The following is a 26,516-nucleotide window of genomic DNA, read 5'->3' as shown; positions in this document are numbered from 1 at the left end:
ATCACTTCAGAGTCACGGCTGACTTCATTAAATCATTGGTTCACATCTCCCTTCATGAGTTCAACACACAGATCGGGGAGTCCTGTTGCCATGGACACTAGAGAGGAAGCTAGTCCAACACTGATGTCCACAACAGGACTGGAACATGTTTTAATGGACTGTTGAGACCAAGGCTGAGCTGGTTGAACAATCAGCTCTATGTGTAGTGTAAAAATGGCCCCCTGGACCATCATGAAAACATCCCCCACAGGTGGAGCATAAGGGAACACCAGGATCTGGGTTATTGCTGCCTGTGAACCTGGACAGTGCCACATGATGCAGGGGAAAAAGAGAATAAAAAAAAAAAAAAGAAGTGCAGATGCAGGAAGACAATAAACCCAAAGATGGGAGGAAGTCCAACTACTTGAGTTATTCAGTCAGAGGCCAGTAGAGATGCTTTAACATGTCTAAGTGGAAGCATCCCTATAAGAAAAACGGTAGACTTTCTCTTGTATAGTGAGCAATTGTGATTTGCAGCTTTTGAGGAGCTCGTTTTAGGTGTTTGGAGATAGAGAAGGTTCAGTCGTGAGCCAGTCAAGGTTCACTGACCACATCTTATTGTACATGTGACATTATCTTTATCAGATCACAAACCTGCTCAGGTTCCTCTGACTTTTTCCTGCCAAGGCTTGTTGGCATTTTTAACACGTCCCCCAAAATTAGTGATTTTGTATTATTTTGAATAATCATACACTACATGGATCTTCCTCCCTCTTTGTACATATATATATATCTATATATAGATATATAGATAGAGAGAGGATGAGTTTTGAATTGGTTCATAACCCAATGAATTCAGGCAATTGAAACCACCCCGTACTGAGGTGTGTGACAGTGTGTAAACTTTGGTGCTGGCAATTGTCGAATTAAAAACTGGACCAGACTCCAGAACATGAGGAGATTGTGAATTTTAGATTATTGTGTTACTAGAATGATATGAATGATGCTAAAATCATAGTGGATTTGTGTGGGTGACAACTACAGACACACAAAATAAGGAACTCACTCTGCAGTGAAATTAAGAAACAGAGCCAGAATTGAGCAGTTGCAGCTCTCGTGTTTTCACACATCATATACAGATAAATCAGTTTTCCTGTAGCACAAAAAAGGCATAAAATACATGAAGTCCAAAATCAAGAAACCATCAAATACGATCCATAGATCACTGTGCTATAACTAAAGATAAATTTTTAAAATGATAATGTATGATACTTCATGTATAATAAACATAGCAAACTTTATGGCTAATCTCAATATGATGTGGAAAATATATTACTTTACTTCCAGTGACTCAAACTGTCCCCGAAATGCTCCCTGGGCTGTGAAATAAACAGCTGCTCTGATTGTTTTTATTTGAGTCATTCACACTTGTATACTACAATATTAACACTCATATGCTTCATAGAGACAATTAGATTGGTCAACGTGTTGAGAAAAAAAATTTATCAACAGCAACTCAAAAGGACTACAGGGATTCAAACCAAGCCTTCTAATGTCGAGAAAAATTTAGGGCAGAACCATGGGCAGGAGTTGGTACGAAATACAGCAGGATAACATCACTTTTGCAACCACATGTAGAAACTTGAACCATCAATTGGAAAAGCATGAGGTGTACTTATTCAGCAATTGAGTGGATGAACAAAAACAATGGATCAAAGAGAAGTTGTACACAGACATTTTTCCATAGGGAAATACAACCCAATATCGCCTTTTAAGTATGCAACAAACCAATTAATGTAGATAAAAATACATAAATAATATCACTGAATGGCACCTTCTCCTAAACATATTTCAAACGAGGATGAGTCTTAGTGTTAAGGAACAGGCTAAATGTAACATTTGACACATGCAAACGAGGATTGGCCTGACATCAGTCACTGTGAGTAAACCGATGGAGAGCCAGCCTCAGTCTGGAAATACAATCAGGTGTCAGAACCTGAACTATCACAGAAGCTGTTGCCTCCCTGTGTTAGTTACAGTATAATGTAGTGTGAAGAATGTAGTGTTTTACTTACAGTTCGCTCTGTATGCTGCAAACAATTAAGTGCAAGAAAATCTCAGTGAGTGAAATGGCGACAACACTGATAGTATAATGATAATGTATTACACTAGTATAACTATAAGAGATCATATGGCGGTTCATTTAATGGTTAGATGATTTATTGCTTTGGAAAACCTGGTCTGGTTAATCATTAGGGTCTTTTTTTTTAACTGGAGGGGGAAAAAATTAAAGAAATTTTACCTTCATGCTGTAACTAGGCTGTGTGATCTAATGAAAGTGACTGACATAGAATGGTGGTCCTTGCAGTCTGTCATTCCTTCCTCCTCCTTTATTACTTAATGGAAGAAAAACCACGAGTGCATTTATTCCCACTTAAAATGTTTGCTTCAGGATGTGATTTCATGGGCTAATAATTTAAAAATTGTTTTATTTTAACCTCAATTTGTCACTTTCCTTTTCTCAGAGTAAGAGCCAGCAGAGTTTCTGGTTTAGCATCAATCTCCCTGAAGGACAGTTGTTAGGGAAGCATAGCTGATGTGGAAGCAAATGCACTAAAGGTTTGCTACTCTGAGCAACACTTCCATGCAGTTTCAGACTACAACCACAAGAGTTGTGTTTTACTTTGTATTTCAGTATTTAAGTTTATACAGACTCTTAGTGTTTTCAAGGGACATCTGAGATGAGGGGAGGGTGATGATTGTAAAAAACAAACAATGTTTTCCGATCACTGGGGATGAATTCAACTTTAGGTGGACATGTAAGTTGGGGGGGGAGGAAAAAAAAAAAAATTCACAAGTGTTGGGAGGCATTCATGACAACTGCCATCGTCTCCCCCTCCCCACATTTCTTGATATTTCAACTTAAGATAAGAGACCAGTGTTGAGCACAAAACACTTAGGGTAAAGCTTGAGGACCATCAGGGATATTGCTATTGCCCAGGAGCTCCTCCTTCCTCCATAGTGGTTGGTGGGTTGGGGTCCTTGTGGAAAGCAGTCTCCTTATAAATGAACCAGCAGTTACCTGCCCACAGGATCAAGTTCAAAAAGCCAAAGATCTATAGGGAGAAAGGAAAATAGATACTGACAGTTCATAATCATCATCTAAATTTCTACAGCTCTTTGGTATGTGGTGGAGCATATAACACTGTATCCTGAGCCTCAATGCTAGACAGACCCTCACCAAGGTGTTAAGATTGCCAGTAAATAGGTAGGTATTTAGATGATTTCATCGACATTGGTATCAAACCACTATTTAAAAAGACCATACTTTCATTTCACAACAGTATTTAACATTTAATTTTATACAATTTTCTATTCTATTTTGCAGTTGCAAATTGTAAATGAGACCTGTACAATAAGATCTCATCCTGTGGAATGAGTGGCAGAGTGTTGAAAGTGGAGATTGTGAGGCAGGTTTATAACTGTGCCCCTCAGCCAAGCGTGAGGAAGCATTGTTTCTAGACAGGTGGATGTAAGCAAAGTTTTCTTACGAGGCAGTTTCGATATGAGCTCAATTATCTGGTATGGTAATATTTAATCATCAGTTTAAACTAATATCTGTTTATTCTAAACATGTGTCCCCCCCACCATGATGTTACCCAATGGTTTGTGAACTATTGTTCTGAAGCTTCCAGTTTGGAATTTATATGTTGCCATTTTGGTTTTTTTGAAACCAGAAGAAACTATATTTAGAGGAGAAGGTGGAGCTGATGAGGAGTGGTGGGTGCTTATATTTTTGGTCATGAATGTATAGTTAAATAAAGATGATCCAGCACCAGTGTTTCCGTTCTGTTGCCTGGACTTGTCTATCGGTTGATACCAAGTTATTGATGTGGTTGCTGTTATTACTGTATGAATCAAGTTAAACTCTTAAACCTTAAGAATTGTAAATGCCTGAATCTGTCTTTTATGAACTAATTTACCATCAGTCAGCTCCTGCACTGGAGCCACTCTTTGTAAATTTGTCACATACTGTACATGTTGACTTTTTACTGGTTAGACTTTCCACCCTAACAGGTTGCTAATTTGCTGACATTGCGTAAATGCTAACATTATACTGTTTACTGGAATTCAGTTCTTCACTGCTCTACAACACCACCTGCCAGTGTCTGCACACCATAACTTCCTGTGTAGGCTCCTGTTGTTTTATCTGATTATTGTTGTTACTACTAAATTGCTACTAAATTCCATGGCTTTCTATTGCTGCATAGACTGAGTACAGTATTTTAGTTTGTATCAGATGTGCACCAAATAAATTGTAAAGCATATGAAAACAAATGTACAGTTCATTTGTTTATGGAACTCTACTTTAACATGACTTACCACGGAGGCATTGAGGCGGCCCATGGCAGGAAACTCTCCAGGTTGACAGATTTCCTTGCATATCTCAACCAGATGCTCTGGATTTGTAGCATATTTAACATCAGTAAGACCTTTTCCCCAAGCTGAGGAGGAAACCAGCCACAAGAAGGCAAAGGCAGCCGTCACGACGAGGTCCTGCAGGGTGAAAACAGAAAACATGGTGCATGTTTACAAGAGGTCAGTTCAAGTGTAAATACCCTCTAATTTAATAAATATATTGTCATGTTCTCAAATAGGGATGCACTGATATGAAATTTTTGATATAAAAACAATTTTTTTTTTTTTTTAGCAACTTTTACAACTTGGAGCAAATCTGTAAATTAAAGTACTGCTTAACTCCTTTAACTCAAAAAAGTTTGTGAAATAACAATAAGCATCATAAATCAAAATAATATCCTGAGAAAGTTAACTTGTCAAACTTGGCAATATTCATTAAAACCAGGCATTTATTAAATTGCAAGACATGTTTAAGCTCAAGTCTCCTCCATTTAAATCCAAATCTGTGAAAAAGGCAAAATCAAAAATATCAAAACATGTCCTGACTGCCTGGGACACACTGCCTGCGTGTGCGTCGCGTCACGCTGCTGCGTGCGGGTCCTGCCTTTCACCGTGCTTTTGTACCTTATGTATGACTCTTCTAAAACAAAAGCCATCAAAAACAAGCAGGTTTCCACCACGGAGCAGTTCAAGGCGCAATACATGGTCCTATCAATATGTCACAACAGTTTTGAAAATAAATTGTTTTTAATATGTGCTATTGAAACACATCGCACATTATATGAGTGTGACATCATATACATTATGAATTATTGATGATACGTTGCCTATATGACTCTGAACAGGTCATTTTCAATGTATTTTCTCCGCAAACCGCGCGTGGAAAAAAATACACGTGAATCTATAAATGATGCGCCGCTGCAGCCTCGTGGCTCACAGGCAGTCTGTCCCAAGCTTTAGCTTCCTGCCACTGTTTGTGAATTTCTGGATGGCGGTTTTTCAAATGACATATCAAATTGGTGGTGTTGAATAATTTTACGCGGAATCCTTTCCGCATTACCTCGCCTTTGCAAGTATTGCATACTGCTTTTTGAGTATCTTCTTTCGACACAGTGAAAACCGTCCACATCACTGACATCACTTCTCCTCTTCAGTTAAACATCCCACAATCTTGTGTTGCGTCACTGACACTGTCATGTACCCAAACAAATTCTGCATAGCCAATTCCCCCTCCGCCTCCCGAAACATACACACAAACGGCAACTACACAAAAATAAACATTGGTTGTTGATATCGGCCCAGTTTTATTCATCTGACTGATGCCGATATGTTAAAAAAATGACCAACATCGGCCGATACCGATATTGATGCCGATATATCGTGCATCCCTATTCTCAACAAATTTACATTATTTTACATTTGGAAGGCTGAGGGATGTGAAGATGGGTGGTAGTTATAAAGATGTGTACTCACAATGAATGGACCACGGGTAGTCTGACGGTAAACACTCTGGTAACCCAGGTAGAGGATCAGTGTGGCGGTGCAATATAGAAATCCAAATACACCAACGCACACAAAGAATTCTGCTGAAGAGGAAAAATCACCCTGCAGGTAGGTCAGGTTTGATGCAGAACCGTTGCAAAACTGAATCGTAAATGGGTGCGCTGACAACCTGAGGAGATGTACAGAGGGAGAACTTACTGTCAACAGCTGCTCCAATAACTCCTGTTTCATACTCTGGGTGAAACAAGTCAGAGAAAACAAGTCCTCACCTCAGTGACTCTTTAATCCAAGGAAGGCCAAAAGAGAGAATATAAAGAGATTTAGCGAAATGTATAAGACTTTATAAGAAGTGTGCATAAATGAAACAGAAGCTTCCGCTGATCTGTATGATTGATTGATCAGCTCACTCAGGTGTGGCCTGGGATTTGAAATCTTCATTTAATTATTTTGAAAAATGTTTAAATCTGATGAAGACTTTATTTGGTAGGACATTGACTGGTAAAGGATTTGGCCTAAAACTGACTAGTTGTGAACAGTCGTCAGAATAAGATGTTTTTGGGGGAAATTGTTGTGCCAGTTTAACAGGATATAGAGGAAAATAGCCAACTTTAAGTTTGGCTGCTTTCATTAAACTGGTCAACACTGGGACCTGACCTGCTGTTAACTTATCAAACTTAAATTTTAACATCTGCATCAAATCAGTTACAAAGCTGAGATTTTACCATCTTAAAAACATGGTAGGAATTGGATTATTTTTGTCCAGAGGGGTGTTTAACCTGCTGAAAATTCTCATTTCCATCTGGTTAAATTACTATACTCAGATCTCTCCAAAATCACATCTGCTGTTAAAGTCCTGATAAATTAGAACTGAAACTTTCATAAGTCAAGTACATGGAGCCTTAAACCTTCATTCTATCTAATGACAAGCATGGGGTGACTTCACTGGGCTTAAATCAGTCAAATTGCCATGAGGTCTATAGGAAAGGCTGTGCAACGGCTTTGAAATGCTGATATACAATCCTGATAGTAAATATAACAAATTTCACAATGAAACGTAGCGAATACAAATCATTTAACACTGATACATGTTCATTTGAACACATGGATATGTTTGGAAATAAGAAAAAAAAAAAAAGCATTGTCTTTTCTTATTTATAAAGCGCAATGTACTTCTATAGAGTGCCCTTTTTGATAATGGATCTACATGCCCTGCAAATACTGGTTAAGTTCAATCAAATAGGAAATGTATGCGTCTGTAGTCAGCTGACAGCATAAATGAAAGGCTACAAGTAATTCAGACAAATTCAATGTGACAAAAAGGGAAATGGAATGAGAAATGTACAGTTTCATGGAAAGAGAAAAACTAAAATAACAAATTGATAATTAAAAGTTAAGTTTCCTCAATTTGTCTTGATGATCGCTCAGATTTTTCTACAGCTTGACTGGAGTCTGCCTTTGGCCAACTCATCTTATTCATTAAATGACAATAGCAAATGGAGACCAAGCACCTAATGGTGACTCCAGCTGAGCTCAAGAGGTCCTGTTGGAGTCGGAGAGACTTCCTCCCCATGCTGTCTGCTGCAATCTGTATCATCTGCTGTGACACCTGAGATAGACAGATGTGTTTGCCTGCATCGCATCCCACCAGCTGAGTTCAACACAGTCCAAGCAGAAAGCCTCTCAGGTATGTTCCAGAAAACAGTAAAGTTTCTGAAAATATCTGTTTTCTAGTTTTTGATACATTATCAAAAATCTCTTAAAGTCTCTTTAAAGAAACACACAGGGAAAAAATGGTGGCTTCTACAGTTGTGTTGCTTGCCAAAAGGATCTGAAAGATTTTGTTTCTAGCATTTCAGCAATGCTAACAAACAAAGCAATACAACAAAGGCTCCAATTAGAGGTTGGCAAAAGAGCTGTATTACCTGAATGGGTAGCTAAACACCGGCGCCACATCATGGACCTCCTGCTCACATTTGACAGTAAGATGAGTTGTTCCACTGAAACCTCCAGTGGTAGCAAATGCAAAGATGGTGAAGACCTGTTGTGGCACAGAGAGTCAGGGTTAAGACGTTTTAAAAAACAAATATGTTTGTTTGACTCAACCTTGATCATGTATGTCTCACTTGTCTTAGGATCATTAGACTTCAACTGATATAATCCTAAAAGAAAAATGCACAAAATCTGATCCCCAAAAAGCTCAAATAAAGACAACAGAATGAGTCTCAAACATTGATATTTGTGAAGACACTTTGGTTGTGTAACTTAAGAGTTAAGTTTCCATTATAAATCTCATACCATGGTGATTTTTATTCTCCCACAAGTAAGAAATGTGATTTGCCACTGTGAACTATTATTATTACCATTATCTTTTCTGGACCTGTTCCTGTGTGTGATAAGTGAAGATGAAATCCTCAACTATGCTGACAAGGACACCAGCAGGAAGAATGGAAAGCAGAGGGAAACCCAGATCATTTCCTCCAACCTTTAACTTAAACTTTCTTGCAGAAAAACTTTGCACTCCAGGATTACCAGAGTTTACTCTGGTACAACAGAAACTGAACATAAGATTAAACAATGTGACCAGTTTGCATATATTTCAGACAAATTACTGAGGTGGGTCATGAATCAAACAGATGGGTTTGGACAGCTCCTCGTCATCTAATACAACAAGCTTGTTAACCATAACAGAACCGGGCTCATACCTAAGTGGTCCAGACAGGCCAAATTTTCAGGCCCATACAACACTCTACTGGGACAGTGTGTCAATAACAACCCCCCCTTATTCGAGGAGGTTATACTCCTCTCTACAAAGAAAAATAAGAGTTTTGCACAAAATGATCCTGACAGTCAAAAACAGTTTTCTTTTCCAATGACCAACTCCTGTTTCTAGTTAAGGCATTTAAGTAGGAACAGGTTCTAAGGCATCGCAGGCTTCCTGCATTACATAGCACACCCCAGCGCTTGAAGGACTCGAGTGCAACCCAATATGTGGCTCCTATAAAGATTTACAAGCCTGACGCTGAAACACAGTATATAAGTTAGAATACAACTAAAGCCTGCCAAGAGCTCTTCCGCCACAGAGTGCAGAGGGTGTAAGTGGAGGTATAGTACATCTGTAAGCTGAGTACCACTGTCTTACTCGACTACAATGTTGTTGATCCCATCTGCTATCACTTCATCCTATTTTTAAAGGGAGGACTTTAAGAGCAAATATAGAAACACAAACTAGAAACGGAGCAGAGTGGGATTTCACAGAAGTGTTCTGTCATACAGCCAGCACTGTGAAACATTATAAACATACCACTCCTGTAACTGAGGTGGAACGGTAGAGTGAAAATATTAACCATGTTTGAGCAAAGCAGGTTCACTCAAGACTACTTTTTGGGGAAACATGATAGGAATAGAAATTGAACTTTGACAACGTTACACTGTTTACTCAACTCATTACAATTTAATGTATTGGCCAAATGTGAGCTGTAACATGTGTTACAAAGGCCTGCTTAAATGGTGATATCTCCCATTTTCCAGGTTCATTGTTAAGGCTGGAAGAAAAAAAAATGTACTTCTCGTTGCCCATATCATCCTTGCTCACAATCTTAGTCCAGATTTTCGGTTTTTTGATGTTGGAATAAGTTACCAAATGCTATCAGAGCAGGCACATCCCTCTCTTTGAGAAACTGTTGAAGACTAATTTCTTCCAAGAGCACCTCCTCTCATATCATTGCTAACCCCCTAATATGTCTAACTAGCCCTTGCAATGTATTTTTTGTGCATTACTGATGACAGAACTGATAGGGCATTTTTTTCCCCATTAACTGCTTCATTGTTTACTCTATGCAATTGACCTTTTGTGCAAACCCACAATGTTGCCATAAAATTTGTAAAACATTTTTTGTCTGATCACAGTCTAGATATATACAATTCATTGTTGTACAAAGTTAAAAACAGCAGGCCAGCATATCTGCATAGTCTATTTATGATAATTTAAGTGGTAAAAGACCTGATTTGCTGCAAGATGACAAATACGACACATTCAGTGTTTCAAAATGTTTCTGATCACCCAAAAAGGTAAAAAGATGGCCTTGACTCACTGTAGGCATTTAATTGTTTAAGATAATCAATCAAGTCAGTTGTTTTTCATTGGAGGAGGAAGATATCATAATGTGGTCACAAGAAAAACACCCCTTTACAATCAAATGGGAGTGTGGCAATAATAATATTGTAAAGTATGTATGTAAGCATAATAGTATCTTGAAACAATGGGGACCCCCCTCCCTGTGCCAGTACATCCTTCCTACAATGAAAAGTTTATGCTTAGAGCATGTGAGTTTTACTTCCATACTTCCCCTGAAGAATAATGTAAATTTTCCACTAAGATTCACATCTACAAAGCACTTTTGCAAAACATATGGTGTATTTTTAACTTCTTAACTGTTGTCCTGAAAAGACCAAGGCACAGGGCAAAGCAGACTGTAGTAAATGAAGGAGATAAAGAACAGAAACACATTAAGAAATGGACTGCTGTGTTTTGGGAATGGGTTTCATCTTTCAGGTATCTCTGGACCTTCACAATGTCTCTCAGCTTTCATGTATTCCCTGTTTGACCCAACCTTTTAGACCCGCCCAGGCCAGTCTGGCTGCACGCCAATTAAACTGTCCAAACTGGGAGTGGGTTCCCTGTCCGGAATCTAGTGTCCACCCAGCCGCCCAGGCTGACTAAAGAATTTGTCACTCCCACTCCTGGTCGGGGAGTGGCAGGAGAGATAAGAGACAGAGGGTTCAAAATGCAGAACCTTTATTACCATATAGCACAATACCTGAAAATATGGCAATAATGAACTGAGTAACAGACTCAGCAGTTCAGACCACCAATCCTTACACCCCATCTGACATTGAAAAACTCATTTGATTGGCTACTATCAGTGTTTAAAGGCCAAAACATTTAACCCAATTTGACATTTATAAGTATTAATTATAAAAATCTTTATTTTATTCATAATAACTTAGATACACACAGTACAACCAACTGTCATGGGAGTAGTTTTCCCAGTGGTCACATAAGGAGGGGGCATTCCTAAACGGTTTTCTTTTTTTAGTATGCAGTCCAAAGAGATTACGTTATTATAAGTTAACCATTGATACTCACACAAATGATACACAACCAAACCGATTCACATCAGACACATTCGGTTTGGTTTAATAGCTTCAATGCAGACTGTCACACTAACTTAAACTTTGCCAACCCCGGTGATGATCACCTTCTTTGCTCATTGATTGATTTTTTTCAGAAACATATATCAACATCATCATGGTTCTGTGCCACCACCTTACTAACAGCTGAGCTAGTCATTTCCAAGACTGGAAATGTCCCTGACATATCCCCGGCATTTTAAATCCATATTCAGGTTTATATTTACTTTTATTTAAAAGTAAATGCTTAAAAACAAAACAGACTGGACTCAGATCTAAGCAGGGGGCTTCAGAGGGACAAAACAGAGACAGAGAAGCAGTTATTCCTCAGTTTATTTACCATGTTTACTTAAAGTTGGTAAACAACACTACAAATCCTTCCATTTAGTCTGCCAGATGGAATGAGTGAAATGGACTCAAGAAATATTCAAACGGGATAAGTGAGAGAAACGTAGGATAGATAACAGACAACTTTCCTAAACTAAAGCCTGGTTTGGCATTCAGTTTTGACCCGTTTTTTGGAAGTTACTCACCCATTCTAGGACACGGATGAATCCAAGTGGTTCCTTCAGTGGTCCGAGGTCCAGAGAAAATCCAGACATTAATTTCTAAATAAGACGAAACAGTCGTATAAATGATGAACAAAGGTAAACAAACGTATATTGGCAATTGTAAACGTGCTAAAATTCAAAATGGCACGAAGTCGTTACCTGTTCGTCACCTTACGGCTAACTAGCCCTGCCCTTGTTAGCCAAAGCCTGCTAGCGACATGTTAACGGCAATTCAAGTAAACCCGTGCATTGAGCAAACTCCCCTACCTGAACAGTATCCATCGAGGCGTGAATCAACTGAGGGTAGTGTGTGTTGATTTGTAAAGTTGTTGGTTTAGTTGTAAATCCAAATTAAAGACACAGTGGCATACAAGACTGCTGACTGTCAGCAGGCGGCAGGGAAACGACGAGAGGAATATCTGACAGGCTCGCTGTCAACTGAAACCCTGTCAAACTCACTAAAATAAAATACACAACACTTCCGGCTACTTTCAAAATATGTGTGGATTATGGCTTTGGGTGTGGAATCATAGATACACACATTGAAGATTTATTCGTGCAGTCGGCCATTTAAAGTGGTCGTTTTTCCCAAACAAATCTGATCAAACCAGGATATAGCCAATAAATTGTTGCTATTGTTATCTCAGTACTTCTCATAGGAGATATGAGAAAATTGAGTCTGAACGTATTGCTTTTCTTGTGGCTGCGCAAAAATATAGTTACTCTTCTTCCCCTGGAGTATCCTTAATTCGGTCCGGTAAACAAATCTGGCACAAATTAAATACATTTATTACTAACTTTTATTCACAGATCCATGATTCATTGACACATTATGATATATATTAGTCATTTATAGCATAAATGAAGCTCAATCAGGTGAATCATATTTGCATCTCAATTTTTTACAGACTACAAATCATTTCAACTATTGAGTTCTATACATAAAGGAGAATCCACATCTACTTTACAGCATTTTAAATACAACATTCAAGTACATTGGCCCCATGACCTTTGTCTATCAGGACTCTTGGGGAGTGAAGAATGAATCCGAGCCATTGTTTATTGGTTCATCATTTGTTTAGTTATTTGAACAAACAGGGAAAAAACAACAATGAAAGAAGGATATCATCCACCCAGCGTCTCCCATGTCAGAAATATGAGTTTTATCGACTAAATGTACCTGAGGGAGTCCATCCTGAGTAAAGGTAGTTATCATGCAGAACATGGACAGAAAAATTGCCGGCTTGGGTACAAGTACCCATGTAATTGTGGGAGCTCTCTGTTTTGGGCACAGTAGAGAGAATGCGCGGATGAACAGATTTCCCATTTGACTGAAACGCACCACCCCCCCACCCAGCAAGCCTCTCCTGTAGTCGCCATTTTGCTTTGGTCTGAGTCCGGCTGCGGCAGTCGACGAAGCGGACGGGGATTCTCCTGTCAGGCAACTTTTATAATCTTTTAAAATCAAAAACTGGTAATTAACACCACGTATTCTATTCATTCAATTTTCTAGTTGTTACAAATTAGTGTTAAAATACAAAATGAAAGCCACTAACTATAAAATAAACCGCCGTGCTAGCATCTAGCTAACGCCAACCGTAAGGTCGCACGAAACTGGTGAGTTGGGGTAGGCCTTTGTTATTTAGTATAAATTAACATAATCCTAGACGGTGCGAGCGGTGGTGTTCACGTACAGCACAGAGTCTTTCAGAGAACTGAAACATTATAGCGAGACAAACTAGATTTGCCAAGTCACTAAGTCGTATAAGAATTTTGAAACATTTGCCGAAAAGTGTCTTTTCGTCACTGCTGACTGTCGCTCGTAGTTCGTCTCAGCTAAGTTTGGGCTGCTTTTATGAATCGACAGTAAGTATTTGATTATGTTTTGATTGTTTTGGTGTGTCATCTCTGACCATGCGTGTCCTGATACAGGAAAGAAGTTGACATGGAACTTCTAGACGATCGTAGTCAGCCATTTTAGATTTTTGCATGAAATTTGAGGTTACTCGGTGGTTGCGCCCTCGGGGAAATATTGTATTATATACCGTACGGGCGAAAGTGTTGGACCGCACTTGTTAACCACTAAATTCAATGATATGTTCTCATTAGTACAGGTTTATAAAAGCAAGCAAGTAGCCCAAGAATCTGCATTTACAAACATTTGTGAAAGAATGGGTCGTTCTGTAGACCTGACTCACATTGATCGTGGGCTAGTAATAGGAAGCTACCATTGCAACAAGTCATTTTATGAAATGTATGCCCTCAAATATATTCAATCAAGTGTGAATTGTGTTATTAGTAAGTGGAAATATTCAGAAATCACATCAACCCAGCCACAAAGTGGCAGACCACGTGAAGTCACAGAGTTGGCTCAGCAAGTGTTGAGGTGCATAGTCTGTAAAGATCTCCAACACTCTGCTGAGATCAGCACAAAACTGTGGCCAGCAGTTTAGTGGCTTACGTTTCCATGGCTGAGCAACTGCATGCAAGCCTTAGATCACCAACCCCAAAGCCCCACCAGGTGTGCTGGTGTAAAACACACCAGTTCTGGAGCTGTGGAAATGTGATTTGTACAGTGGTGTATCGGGCTTCTCTATCTGACAGTCTGATGGACATGTCTTGGTTTGCTGAATGCCAGAAGAACATTACCTGTTTGCCAAACTGTAGTCATGAAGTAAGGATTACAGTGTTGTTTTCTTGGGTTCTCCTAAGACCTCTCAATTACAGTGAAGACAATCTAAATATGTAAGCTTATCAAGATATTTTGGACCATTACATGATTCCAACTTTATGGGGAAAGCTTTGAAAAGGCCCTTTTATGGTTCAAGCATGATTGAATCCAAGAGAGCAAGGTTCATAGAGCCTGGTTGGATGAGTTTGTGGAAGAATGCGACTGGCTCGCACAGCCCTGACCTCAGCCCCATCAATCGGGGTGTCAGTTGGGATGAACTGAAATAGAGATTGCGAGACATGCCCTCTTGTCCAGCTTCAGTGTCTGATCTCACACAGTCCCTGCTGGATGAATGGGCAAAAATTCCCACAGACAAACTGCAAAATCTTTTAGACAGCCTTCTCAGAAGAGTAGAAGCCATAATAGTTGCAAAGGTGAGACCAACTCTGTATTGAGTTGTATGGATTTAGAATTGGATGTCAGAGATACAGAAATACTGAAATTTGTATGTGGTTCAGTGCTTTTGTCCATATAGTGTATTAGTTTTGAGTAATTAAGCCTACGTAGCATAATCTGATCTCTTCCTTTCACTGTGATTTTTATCTCTAGAGCGCATTTCCCTGTTGCTTAAGATAGACTTCAGACTTGTTCCCCACACTGGTTGTGATTGTCACCCAACTACCTTTCAGTCTAGAGTAAATAACACAAATTGAAAACTGCAAGTGTAGCCCTTCTTACTTCTGGGTTGGATAATGTTGGTTGATAATGCAGAGAAGTGGCAGTGCATTCACTGGTGTGGATCCCCATTATAACCAAAGGCCAATCAGCCCTGCAGCCAGCTTTGGAAGCATATGTGTTATGATGCTCTACCGCTGTGTGGAAATGTCCAATTCTCTCCTTTGTATTTGTGCCCAAATGTCTGTCTCTTAATAACCCTTTCAGTTCCCTGGGCAGTGTTTTTCATTGGTTTGTAGGTTTCAAATCATCCTCTTGGCCCTTTGTGGGAATCCCGGGATGTGGATAGCTTCCCCCCATGAGAATGCTTTGGCAGAAGATTTTTGTTTTTGTCTTCAGCATTGTTAATCAAAAGCTGGAAATCTCGAGGCTTGAGTTTGCTGCCCATTTTTTCAACTGCCATCACCCTAATGTCACACAAGTGTGCAAAATTCCAACAAGCCCAAGAAGAAGCTCAGGATTTTTTCAGCCCTCCCACATTTGTCTCCCCTTTTTGCCACATCAGTTTGAGTTTTTGGATCGTTTTTTTTTTTTTTCCTCTCTTGCTTTTTATGTTCCCCTATTTATTTATTTCAGTAGTTTCAACAGTTAATAAAAAAAAAACAAAACAGCAACAACAAAAAAAAAAAAACAACCCAGAAGGACTCTATTGTACCAACCATCAGTAGTATTTAGCTGTCTGGCGGAGATAAAGATGTCTCAGAAAAGGGATGTCATAGGAAGACAAGTCTCTCTGGGCGACCCACCCCCATTTTCCTCTTATCTCACGGATCAAGTGTTCCTTCAGGACTCTATACCACCACGGAGATACCATCCCACCAGCACTGCGCCCCAGAGGGAGACAAGACTTCAGCCACTTCAGGTAATGGTTGTATTTACCTTAACATTTTTTATGGCCTGGTAGTAGAGATGAAGTTACCAGTTTAACAACCAAAGAGAAGTCCATCCATCCATCTTCTACCATTTTTCCACTTTCGGGTCCCCAGGGGTGCTGGAGCCAATCCCAGCTTACTCTGGGCGAGGACAGGGTCAGCCTGGACAGGTCGACAGTCCATTGCAGGGCCTGAAATAGAAATCTTGCCACACAATTTTGGACTGAAGTGTCTGAATTAAATTGTAAGAAAAACCACCAGTGTCTCATCAGCAGCCACATAACTGGTTGCCATATACATTTTCATGTTTTATTTCTTTGTTTATATTTCATTTGATACATTTTTTCTGATACTCTGTGACCAAACATATATTCTCCTTTAAAAGAAAAGTCCTATTCTTCAACTGATATTTGTCCTCCATGTTTAGGTTTGGTCCATTGATGTTTAAAATAAATTTTTATGCTGATAGGGATTTGCAAGCGCAATATTATGGTACTCAGTGTCACCAGACAGGTAGATGGCCACATTAAAGACATGGTTGCTTTTCCACATTGCCATGGTTGGCTACAGTTAAAATTTGTACATGATCAGTTCAATGTGAAAGACACTGCTGCCACACTTTGGCTGGTGTTACAGCATCACTTTATATGCAACTTATTTTGCATTGAAGATTGTTTTCAAAGCATATCAGGTAACACTGATAACATACATTTGTGAAGAACCCTTGAGGTTCCTCAACCATTCAACACAATACTCAACTTAATTTCATTATGAATTGCAAGTATTAAAGCTGGAGCACGTTGAAATATTGGCCTATTTGACTTTGGAAAAAACACATTTTACTGTATATGCGTAGACGGGTTCAGAGGGAGCTGATGTGTATTGCTGTGCTCTGTGTTTTTAGAGTCCTGTTGATCCTGTCGAGAAGCACCTACTGAATTTCAGGTTTGCAGCCTCATCACCGTTGCCCCTCAAGCCTCACACTAGCACTACTATGAGCAACCATGGAGATGATTGCTACTTTTTTTACTACTCCACCTGCACAAAAGTAAGCAAAGTTAAAACACATACAGGAAAATGACTGGTGACCAAGGGCAAGAGGATTTATGCTTCTTGTTGATTCTGCAGGGGGACAGCTGCCCATTCAGACACTGTGAGGCAGCTATGGGCAATGAGACCGTTTGCAATCTGTGGCAGGAAGGACGCTGCTTTAGAACCATCTGCAAGTTTCGCCACATGGAAATCACAGTGAGTAGGAGTTTGGCTATTGGTTTGCATTTATCATAATGGAGTGCTTCTAAATGCTCTTAGGCTATGGTTTACACTATCAGAGAAACTAGGTGGATCCCTGCAGTATAAAATCATGACTGTTCAGTCTGTCCAGTTTTTGAATCATGTTTCAGCAATAAAGCGAGCTGAAGAAGTTCAGATCATGAGAAATCATGAAAAGATTTTCTCTTACCTACCAATTCATGTATGTGTAAAGGCAAATGAAATGGACATAAATGTAATCCCAATCTCCACCATGCTTGATTTGACATTTTATTTATCTCTTACATCACAACAGAAAAACCGAAAGGAGATTCCTTGTTATTGGGAGAACCAGCCAGCCGGCTGTCAGAAGTCTCACTGTGCCTTCCTCCATGAAAAGGCCCGCTACATTGATGGCATCTTTGTCCCTCCTGATAAATGTGAGAGGGCTTCTTGGCCAGACCTTGCAAAATGTAGAGATTAAGACCATTTTACATCCACATGTGAAAGGCTAAGCCATAATTGTTGTAATTCTTTCAGGTTTAAACAAGAGTGAGGAACAACCCCTTGAGGAGCCTGCCCCCCCACCGGCAGCCCCCCTCACCACTGCAGCCAATCCCCAGCTCAGAGGCGTCATCAAGACAGAAACTCAGGAGCCAGTACCAAGCCCAACCCACCCACCTGTGGTGATAAATCCAGCAGATGATGATGAGGATGAAGATGGTGAGTTGAATTTGATGTCTCTCATCTTACAATATTGTTGGAACATTCCCATCTCAGATTTACAGAGTGTTCATTGTCATCTTTTGGGTCACTGTGTTTCCAGACCAATTCTCAGAGGAGGGAGAGGATGGCAAGTTCAGCCCGTCCCCTAGAAAACTATCTAAATCTGGTGAGGCTGCATCCAGATGTAAACACTATTTGTAGCTTGCAATTGTAATACAACGATTCATGGGCACCCACTATGGATCGACTGTGTTGCTTGAGGTAATTTTGTGTGTTGACAGGTGACTCTCTGAATTTTGGAGTGAGTACTCTGGAGGAGATCCGACTAAGGAAAGCCCTGAAGGCCAGCATGAAGAGAGCTGGTTACCCCATCCACAGTGCTGACACTCCCGCCAACGGAGAGAAAGAAAACATCCAGTCCTTATTGTCACCAGCTCTCTATGAGGCCAGAGAGGGTAAAAAAATATCTGAAACTTCTGAATTTTAGGGATTTAGGGATAATCTGTTATTCCTCCTATACTGCCACAATATCATATGGTGTTTGATACTTTAGACTGTCTTCACGAATGCCAGTGTCTGAAAATGTGAATGCTGACTTGACAGTTAGGTAAACTGCTACTTTTGGTCAATACAGTGACTAGAATATAGAGGAAGACAGTTAAATTGAACATAATAATTGACACTGAAATATCTCACTTATGGAGTTTTGAAGCAGGGGTTTACTTCTCGGAGAACATTAAACTCTGTTATTCCACTCTGACCCACTTATGGTTCCTGTTTTACCCAAGGCCCCCAAGAAACTGGGAGACCAAGAGGCAGTGTTGCTGAAAGGCTGGGGAGGAAGATGCCCATCAATGGTAAATTTGCACTTGTTTCTCATATTTTTTAAACACCTGTCAGCAACCGTAGATACCAAAGTGAATTACTTTTTTTTTTTTTGTAGATTTAAAAAGGGGAGAAGGTGTGCTGAAAAGGAGTCTGGCTGAACGTCTGGGCAGTGTTATGGCTGAGGAAGTGTCACCCCCTCATAAGGGTGGGTACTGGGAAATATCAAAGCTAGCTCTCAACCATTCACTGTGCACAATCTGCTTTTACCCAAAATGATGACGGTGATAGATTATGTAGCTTAGGGTAGAAAGAACCATGGTGCAGCTGAAATGAGCTCTAAATAAGATGTTTACCATCTGTAAGGAAGAATGACTTTTTTCTTGTTCTTTTAGCTTTGAAACCTATCAAGGAAAGACTTGGATTACCTGCTGCTCTTGTTGCACCAACCCATCCAGGTAACAACACAGAAGAACCTTGAGTTTTATGTTTTCTAAAAACAAATAATCCATTAATGCTTATGTAAACATTGTGTGTTAAACAAATTCTCTAATAGCTCAGAGCAACACAGAGTCAAAAAAAGCACCTGAGCAGATCCACATCAAAACCCTGGAGGAGATCAGACAGGAGAAGGCAGCAAAATCTCAGTCCCAGAGCCAGAGTGATAGCCCTTCAGACCAAGGCCCAGAAACTACTAAAGCTACCAGGGCTATGAAGCGAGCTATCTTCATCAAAGACGACTCAACAGGCCGCATCAAAACATTCGAGTTCCTCCAAGCCAAGAAGAAAAGGCAGATGGAGGAGCAGGAAAAAAGCAAGATCAGCCCTAAGAAGGTGAAGAATGCATTGGAGAAAAATCCAGGCAAAAATCCAGCAGAGACAAACACAGCAAGACAGGGACCTAGTCCTGTTACCACGCAAGTAGAGGAGATCAGAGTAAAGACCCTGGACGAGATCCGCAGGGAGAAGGCAGCACGAATACAAACCCTGGATGCTGAAAACAAGCAGAGCTCTGATATGCAGGAGAATGGTGCTAAGAAGCCACGCATACTGCGCAACAACACGCTGACTTCCCAAAGTAAGAGGGTGGCTTTATTTATACACCTCCAAGGTGCTGGCACAGCAGAATTGTTGTTACTTTATTTCAGTTTGACTCCCATTTGGAGGTTTGCTCATTCTCATCATATACCAATTTAGAGTTCAAATAATGACTTTAATTTTGACAGGAAACATCACAACAGAGAGAACTCCTGAAATAACTGTGAAAAAAAAAGCTCAATCTGCTGCTGTGGGGGTAAGATTTCGCATATTGGCTACTATTGCTTGTACTTCCATCGACTATTGATGATGTAAATTCATGTTTGTCTTTCTAGACTGACCTGGCCACTAATAACCAAGTCAAGGTCAAGACCTTCGAGGAGATAATGCGTGAGAAGCGACTTCGCAAGCAGGAAATGGAGACACAGGGCAGACCTTCACCTGAAGCAGAGTCTTCTCAGAAACAGACTGTTGATAGGATACTAATAAAGGATTCTGCTAAAGACAGCCTTACATTACCACGGTCTTCATCACCTTCCTCCACCACTCTGACCCCTGATGTCACCCCTTCCACCCAAAAGCTCCCTCTTCGCAAACGGATCCCTCTCAAATCCAAGGCTGCCTCACCTTTGAATAGCACTTCTCCTGCTGGTGCAACAGTTGCTGCAGTCACAGTTGTGACCTCAGTACCTGCAAGGCAGACCTCTTCCCTACAGGGAGAATCTACAGAGTTCCACTCTGAGAGCTCCACAACCTCCAGTGAGGCCTCAGACAAAATCTCAACAAATTCTACCCTGTCCCTGACCAAGAAATCCAGGGCCACGTCACAGGGTCCCACTGCTGATAAATTACTGAACAATCAGAAAAAGTCACCAGAACACACTACCGACACCAAAGGTAACCGCCCCGACCATTGCTTTCACACACTCTTCATGTTTACCTATTCTTTTTTTTTTTTTTTTTTTTTTTTTGTCCAATTAGAGTTATAGAAACCTAATAAAACCCTTGAGCTGAATTAAAACAGGATTTTGAACGCATCTGTGAATGCCTTTGTGTGAGGATAAATGACTTAATTCTTTTTATCCCATAGCCTAAATACTCTGTTTCCTTTCCAGTGAGGCCCAAACTGAATGTGAAGCCATCTGTTATGAAGCCAGCAGTGCAGGTGAAACCGGGCCAGAAGAGGAGGGGGGTAGAGCGATCTGCTGTGGCAGCTGTGAAACCTTTGAACAGCTCCACCGCAGAGCTTGACGAAGCTCTGCAGGAGAAAGTATGCCGAGACAGACAGGTAGGCTGGACACAGGGTTGTGGGTTCATGCTCTTCTTTACACTGTACTCAAAAATTGTTGACATATTGGGTTAAAATTCAGAATCTGTTTCCTGATGTTACTTACCTTTTGTTGTCAGGTGTTCCCATCCTCAAGCACAGAGGCTCAGCTGAGCTCTGCAGTTCCCAACAATCCCAGCACCCTGCAGGACTCGAGCACCAGCTCCAGTCCACTGAGAGAGGAGTTCCAGACTGTCCCTGTCTTCAAACAGAGCCTGAGCCAGGAACCCAGTCGGTTCACCAGTGTTACTTCCTCCGGAGAGGCCTGTACAGTCCCCCAAAGGTAGAGTTGCACAAATTTGTACACTGACTTTAATCTGAAGAATGTATGTGTAGGCTTGTGTTTGGAGTGATGAACAAACTGAAATACAAACATTGTAGTTGTTTTAGAGATAAAGAAAAAAAACGCAAATATAGTACGACTTAATATGTGGGAGACTGCGGTTCAATTCCCCAATGAGAAACCCCAGCCACAGGGTACCCACTAGTGGGACTCTTGTGCTAGTCCCACTAATGAGAGGGTTGCATCAGGAAGGACATCTGGCGTAAAAACTGTATCCAAATCAATCATGGAGGTTGCAGGAAGCTGACGTCCTGTGGCGTCCCTGAATAGGGAAAAACCAAAAAAGCAATGGAAAAAAAAAAGTATAATAAGACTTCTTTTGGAGATTCCAGTTCATCCTTAAGAATAGTATTCATTGTGTTTTCAGCTCTATATATAACGTAAACATAAAAAGTAACGACCCTCTTTTTGTCCGTCAGCCCCATCCTGAAGTCCCCCACTCAGCTGAAGACACGGAGACAGAGTGCTGGTGTATCCCGCACCACCTCTAGTGCTTCCACCTCAGCCGCTGATGAGTTGGAGGATCTGATCAATCAATTCACTAACGACCATCTCGAGGAGGATGTGGATCCAGACATTGGAGAAGATGACCTACTGCAAGAACTGTCAGAGATGATTGACAGCTGAGGTCTCCATTTAGTGCAATCACCCCACCCCACCCCGCTCTCACCCACAGCCTTGTCCTGTATTTTTGTAGGACAAGTGAAACCCATCATCCCATGTCCACCAAGGGGCATTTTAAGGACATTTTTACTTTAAAGTTAAAATAGTTTTAAGCTTTTTCTTCTGTCTTCTCGCAGTTGGCTCATTTGATCATCTATTGGCCCAGGGGTTTCCTTTATCAAAGCTAAGCTGTTAATCATCTGTGTCCAAATGTCCAGGCCCAGAAGAGGCGCCCTGACTTGGAAAAGATCCTGAAATGTCAAAGAATTCTCAGTTGAAATTAAATGTTTTTTGAGAGAATTCATGTTCGTACAGTGAGTAAAAAGGGAATAGTAAGTTTAAAATAGAAATAATGAATACTACTTCACGAAACAGTAGCCTGATGCTTGTGTCCACCCCCCACCCCCCCTTTTTTTTCTTTTTTTTAATGTTTTATGAGCAGATGAAACTAGTCCCCAGATTATGTCATTATGTTTTAAAGACTCTTTAGCCACATTAATGTGAGGATCTTCTTCTCAGTAGTGGTTCCTCTCATTCCACTCAGAAGTTCATGAGCGCTCTTTCTGCCTGACTGTCCTCTCCAAGTCATTTTATATGATGATTCATCGAAATGTGTATTTTTTAAGCTGTTCTTAATTTCAGTGGACAAACAGAGTCTTGGACAAACCGTTATGTCACTCTCTGGTCTTTGTTAATGAACACCTCAGGGACTATTTCTGATATTTGTACTATGATAGACTGTCATTCCTTTCAATAATACTGTCTTGTTTTTTTGTGTGTGTGTGTTTGTTTTGGTTTATCAAAGTGCTATGTGACAAGATAAACTTGGTTTTTCATCTTCAAGCATTCTGCTTTACTTTCTTATGTTGCTTGTACAAATTGCTGTGTAAATAAAAATGCTTTTAATGACCAGCTTTATCAATAATTGACCTTTAAAGAATGCTTTAAATCTATTTAGTAAGTTTTAACAAGTGACATTACACAACAAAATACATGAAATGAGTAAAAGGTCACTTGTTACAGGCAAGACTAACTGAAAAGAACAATGCCAAAATGGTGTTCATATTAAAGGTCACACATTATACAAAATTGTATGTCCATGTCTTTTTATGTCTCGCAGCTGCGGCCAGAGTCATGGACATTGTTCTCAGCTGTTAGTCCACCCATCCTGTTCTGACGGCATGTCTCAGAAAGACAGTGGGAACTTGTTAAAATTCTGTTGCAAGAATGGACTTCCTCCCACTGTCCAAAGACATGCACGTTTTGGTTTACTGGGGAGTGTCTTCTTTTTCTCCATATATTGGCTCTGAGATGTACTGGCGACCTGTCCAGAATGTACCTCAACCTCGCCCAATGGGAGCTGGAATTGGCTCCAGCATCCCTCCTGACCTGGAAACAGATAAGTGGTAGAAAATGAATAAATGAATGAGCGGATGACTGGATGAATGGAGATGTGAAACTGAGCCATGAGACCTGGAGCTGAGACTCTAGATTGATTGTAAATCGGGTCTAGAAAAAGTTCACATTCTGGATTCAGAAGCTGAGCCTTAAAATCAGCCGTGAGGACCTGTGGGACATTGTCCAGTGATGTCCCCAGAAGCAGTGTAGTGTGGTCTCCCTACCGGCAGGAGGCGGCCCTCAGCGCGGTGACGGACCCCCAGCAGCCGGCGTCCTTGTGTTTCCAGGTTAGTGGATGTAAACAGGAGGACGTTCCTCTTTGGAGACAACATGAGCAGGCTGGAGCTGCTGAGCGTGTTTCTGAACGAGAGGCTGACGGCGGCCGGTCAGGAGATCTTCCGCGCAGTGAAGGACGCGGTGCTGGAGTACCAGAGTGAGATCCTGCGCTCCAAGGAGGAGAACGAGCGGCTCCGGCGGCTCCTCAACGCGGCCGTCCAGAGACTGCTGGTGCAGCCAGGTGAGCTCCGGGGACTGCGGTCTGTCCTCTGCCTCTGTCCCCGCAACACATCACTGACATGGAGCTCCGAGGACACGGCAACGAGTGAAAGTCAGAACGAACATGAAACAGGGAAGAATTTGGGTTGGTTTCTAAAATATCTTAATAACAACATTACTACTGACCACACAGAGACCGACACATGCTTTTTAAGATGTTTTGTTTGGATTCTGGCCATAAATTAAAATTTCATCAGCACTGGGATGTTTACTTATCAAAATGACTATCTGTCTCTATAAATGTGTGTGTGTGTGTGTGTGTGTGTGTATATCAATACACATATTACTATTTTATTTTATTTTGTTAGTTTTAAGAATATGTTGATGTAAATATCATATTTGGTAAGCAGAAAATATTGTGACATTATAGAATTGATTCTCATGAATAATTCTGAAAATGTCTATTAGCAGAGACTTCTTTAGGGTGCACTTCAAATGAGCAGCAATAAAACCTCACACTAATTTTAATTTATTTTTTCCTATGAGTTTTATTCTGTTTCTTTTATCAGACTGGGGTAAATAATTGTATGATAGAATACATCTTTCCATCTGACATCGACTGAGTACTACACCCTTCCAACATACGAACACCATGTAAACTTACAGTATCATCTGGAGGAGGGACCTCAGTGACAGAGATCAACATATTTTATTGCATTCATAACACAACATGTTTCCTTTCTCTCATCCATGTCACACACAAAAGAAAACGTAGCTGGACCATGCCAAGTTTATGCCAAGTTGTTGGTGGGAACCTCGACTTTTTATGAAACAGAATAAACTCACCCAGAGAGCACAGACCTCTGCCAAGGCCGTGACCAAATAACATACACCAGATTTCAGAGGAAAGATTTAAAATTCATAGGAAATTCATAGAATCTTCCTCTGAATGTAACCGGTTCTTCCCTGGTCCATGATCAACCCCTCCACCAATGTCAATACTTCAAATAAACAGAGATGAAAATTAGTATTTTATGAGGCTGTCCTTATAATAGTTTGGGGAAAGCTGCCACACCAAATCAGAATGACACCAGTTTAATAGTACATATTAACACATGAGAGAAAGAGAGGAATTGGTGAATGAAGAAGTGAATTTAAGAGTAAAATCATGTAACTCGGGTTAAAGTCTTTAGACTAAATCAGCAGATATTTGAATTGAGTTCAGTTGAGACAGAGAAGTCAATGCTCAGGCCAAGCCAGTTTTAATTTTTACAGCAGTGAATGGAAAAGAAATTGCTGGTCAAGTGGAGGCAAACACAGAAGATAGCATGACTGTGATGTTGGTCACCTTTCAGAGCTTCATTCTGTCCAGCCCCAAGATGATGGTCAGTCCTGTGGGTCAGAGTGGAGAGGCAGCGTGGAGCTGCTGCCGCAAGTTAAAGAGGAACCAAAAGTACGAAACATTCAGACCCGTGAAGGAAGAGACTCAGAGGAAGGAAACTGTAGTCACATGGAGCCGCTGCAAAGCCCCCGTCCTCCACCAGTCAAGGCTGTGTGCAGGAGTGCATCCCCACCACCACTTACATCCCAGGAGATTAAGGCAGAGAGTGGCAGAGCGGACGACAGGAGGCAGCAGCCAGCCAGCACCTTAACTTCTTCTCTGACTGTTGATTCAAACTGTAGAGCGTTTCAGATGGAAGCTTGTGCGAGTCCTGCAAAGACTCAAAGGACTCCGAAAGCAGAGCAGCAGGAGAAAGCTTTTGTTCGCTCCAACAGCAAAGTGAGCGCTCATATACTGCAGATCAAGAACGTGAGGTCCCTGAAGCCGCCCCTGCCACAGAGCATGCAGAGGTGGCACAGCTGCAAGGAGTGCGGGAAGGGCTTCAGCTTCGCCTGCCAGCTGGAGGTCCACATGCGCTGGCACACTAAGGAGAAGCCTTACAGCTGCGCAGTGTGCCGAAAGAGCTTCACCACGGTCAGCATGCTGAAGAGGCACCACCGCATTCACACCGGAGAGAAACCCTTCCGCTGCCATGTCTGCGGGAAGTGTTTCAACCAGTCAGCTCACCTTAACACCCACTTCAGGCTGCACACCAGAGAGAGGCCTGGCTGGAGCTGAACTCCACACTGCAAGTAAATCCAGGCCATCAGTGTGACAGTTTCACACCGAGTGCAGTCATGGTTGTTGATTGTGTGTCTTATTGTTGTGCAATAAATTGCAGTGTATGGATAACTCTGACTGACTGATTGTGTTGTTTATCCCCATCAAATGTATTAAAAGGACAATATTAATAATAATAACTTGTGTAATAATAATTTGTGACTCTAAATTGCTTGTAGGTGTGAATGGCTGTTTATCTCAATGTGATGGGCCTGTGACTGACTGGAGCAATGTCCAGATGTCGCCGTCCTCTCATATTGCCAGCTGGGATTTGGCCCAGGGCCTCTGTAAGCAGGAAATATGAATGACGCGAGAGTGTTTCCAGTTGTGTTTGTGTTGAATCAGAACAGATTGATATGACACCTGTGA

At 40.9% G+C, this 26,516-nt stretch overlaps 3 protein-coding genes across 3 annotated transcripts; 2 read left to right on the top strand and 1 right to left on the bottom strand.

Annotated features, from left to right (window-relative positions):
* Nucleotides 1-1,076: 1,076 nt before the first annotated feature.
* On the bottom strand, nucleotides 1,077-12,067 carry sypl2a (synaptophysin-like 2a). Its single transcript, XM_029502078.1, has 6 exons — nucleotides 11,910-12,067; nucleotides 11,625-11,699; nucleotides 7,824-7,939; nucleotides 5,872-6,070; nucleotides 4,363-4,536; nucleotides 1,077-3,095 (listed from the first exon to the last, which is right to left on the bottom strand). Exons 1-6 carry the CDS (start codon nucleotides 11,922-11,924, stop codon nucleotides 2,970-2,972), a joined length of 705 nt encoding a protein of 234 aa, XP_029357938.1. The 5' UTR covers nucleotides 11,925-12,067; the 3' UTR covers nucleotides 1,077-2,969.
* A 960-nt stretch (nucleotides 12,068-13,027) lies between these two features.
* Nucleotides 13,028-23,005, top strand: zc3h11a (zinc finger CCCH-type containing 11A). The gene is made up of 16 exons (XM_029502496.1): nucleotides 13,028-15,910; nucleotides 16,825-16,968; nucleotides 17,049-17,168; nucleotides 17,488-17,611; nucleotides 17,712-17,894; nucleotides 17,998-18,063; nucleotides 18,179-18,352; nucleotides 18,686-18,754; nucleotides 18,841-18,930; nucleotides 19,118-19,180; nucleotides 19,279-19,800; nucleotides 19,949-20,016; nucleotides 20,096-20,657; nucleotides 20,876-21,048; nucleotides 21,168-21,370; nucleotides 21,850-23,005. Exons 1-16 carry the CDS (start codon nucleotides 15,743-15,745, stop codon nucleotides 22,055-22,057), a joined length of 2,937 nt encoding a protein of 978 aa, XP_029358356.1. The 5' UTR covers nucleotides 13,028-15,742; the 3' UTR covers nucleotides 22,058-23,005.
* An 809-nt stretch (nucleotides 23,006-23,814) lies between these two features.
* LOC115044060 (zinc finger protein 79-like) lies at nucleotides 23,815-26,207 on the top strand. Its single transcript, XM_029502890.1, has 2 exons — nucleotides 23,815-24,008; nucleotides 25,342-26,207. The coding sequence occupies exons 1-2, from the start codon at nucleotides 23,822-23,824 to the stop codon at nucleotides 26,103-26,105; spliced, it is 951 nt and encodes a 316-aa protein (XP_029358750.1). The 5' UTR covers nucleotides 23,815-23,821; the 3' UTR covers nucleotides 26,106-26,207.
* The last annotated feature ends 309 nt before the right edge of the window (nucleotides 26,208-26,516 follow it).

The sequence above is a fragment of the Echeneis naucrates genome, chromosome 5, assembly GCF_900963305.1.
Source record: "Echeneis naucrates chromosome 5, fEcheNa1.1, whole genome shotgun sequence".
Taxonomy (NCBI): domain Eukaryota; kingdom Metazoa; phylum Chordata; class Actinopteri; order Carangiformes; family Echeneidae; genus Echeneis; species Echeneis naucrates.
This window is presented reverse-complemented; position numbering and strand designations above follow the sequence as displayed.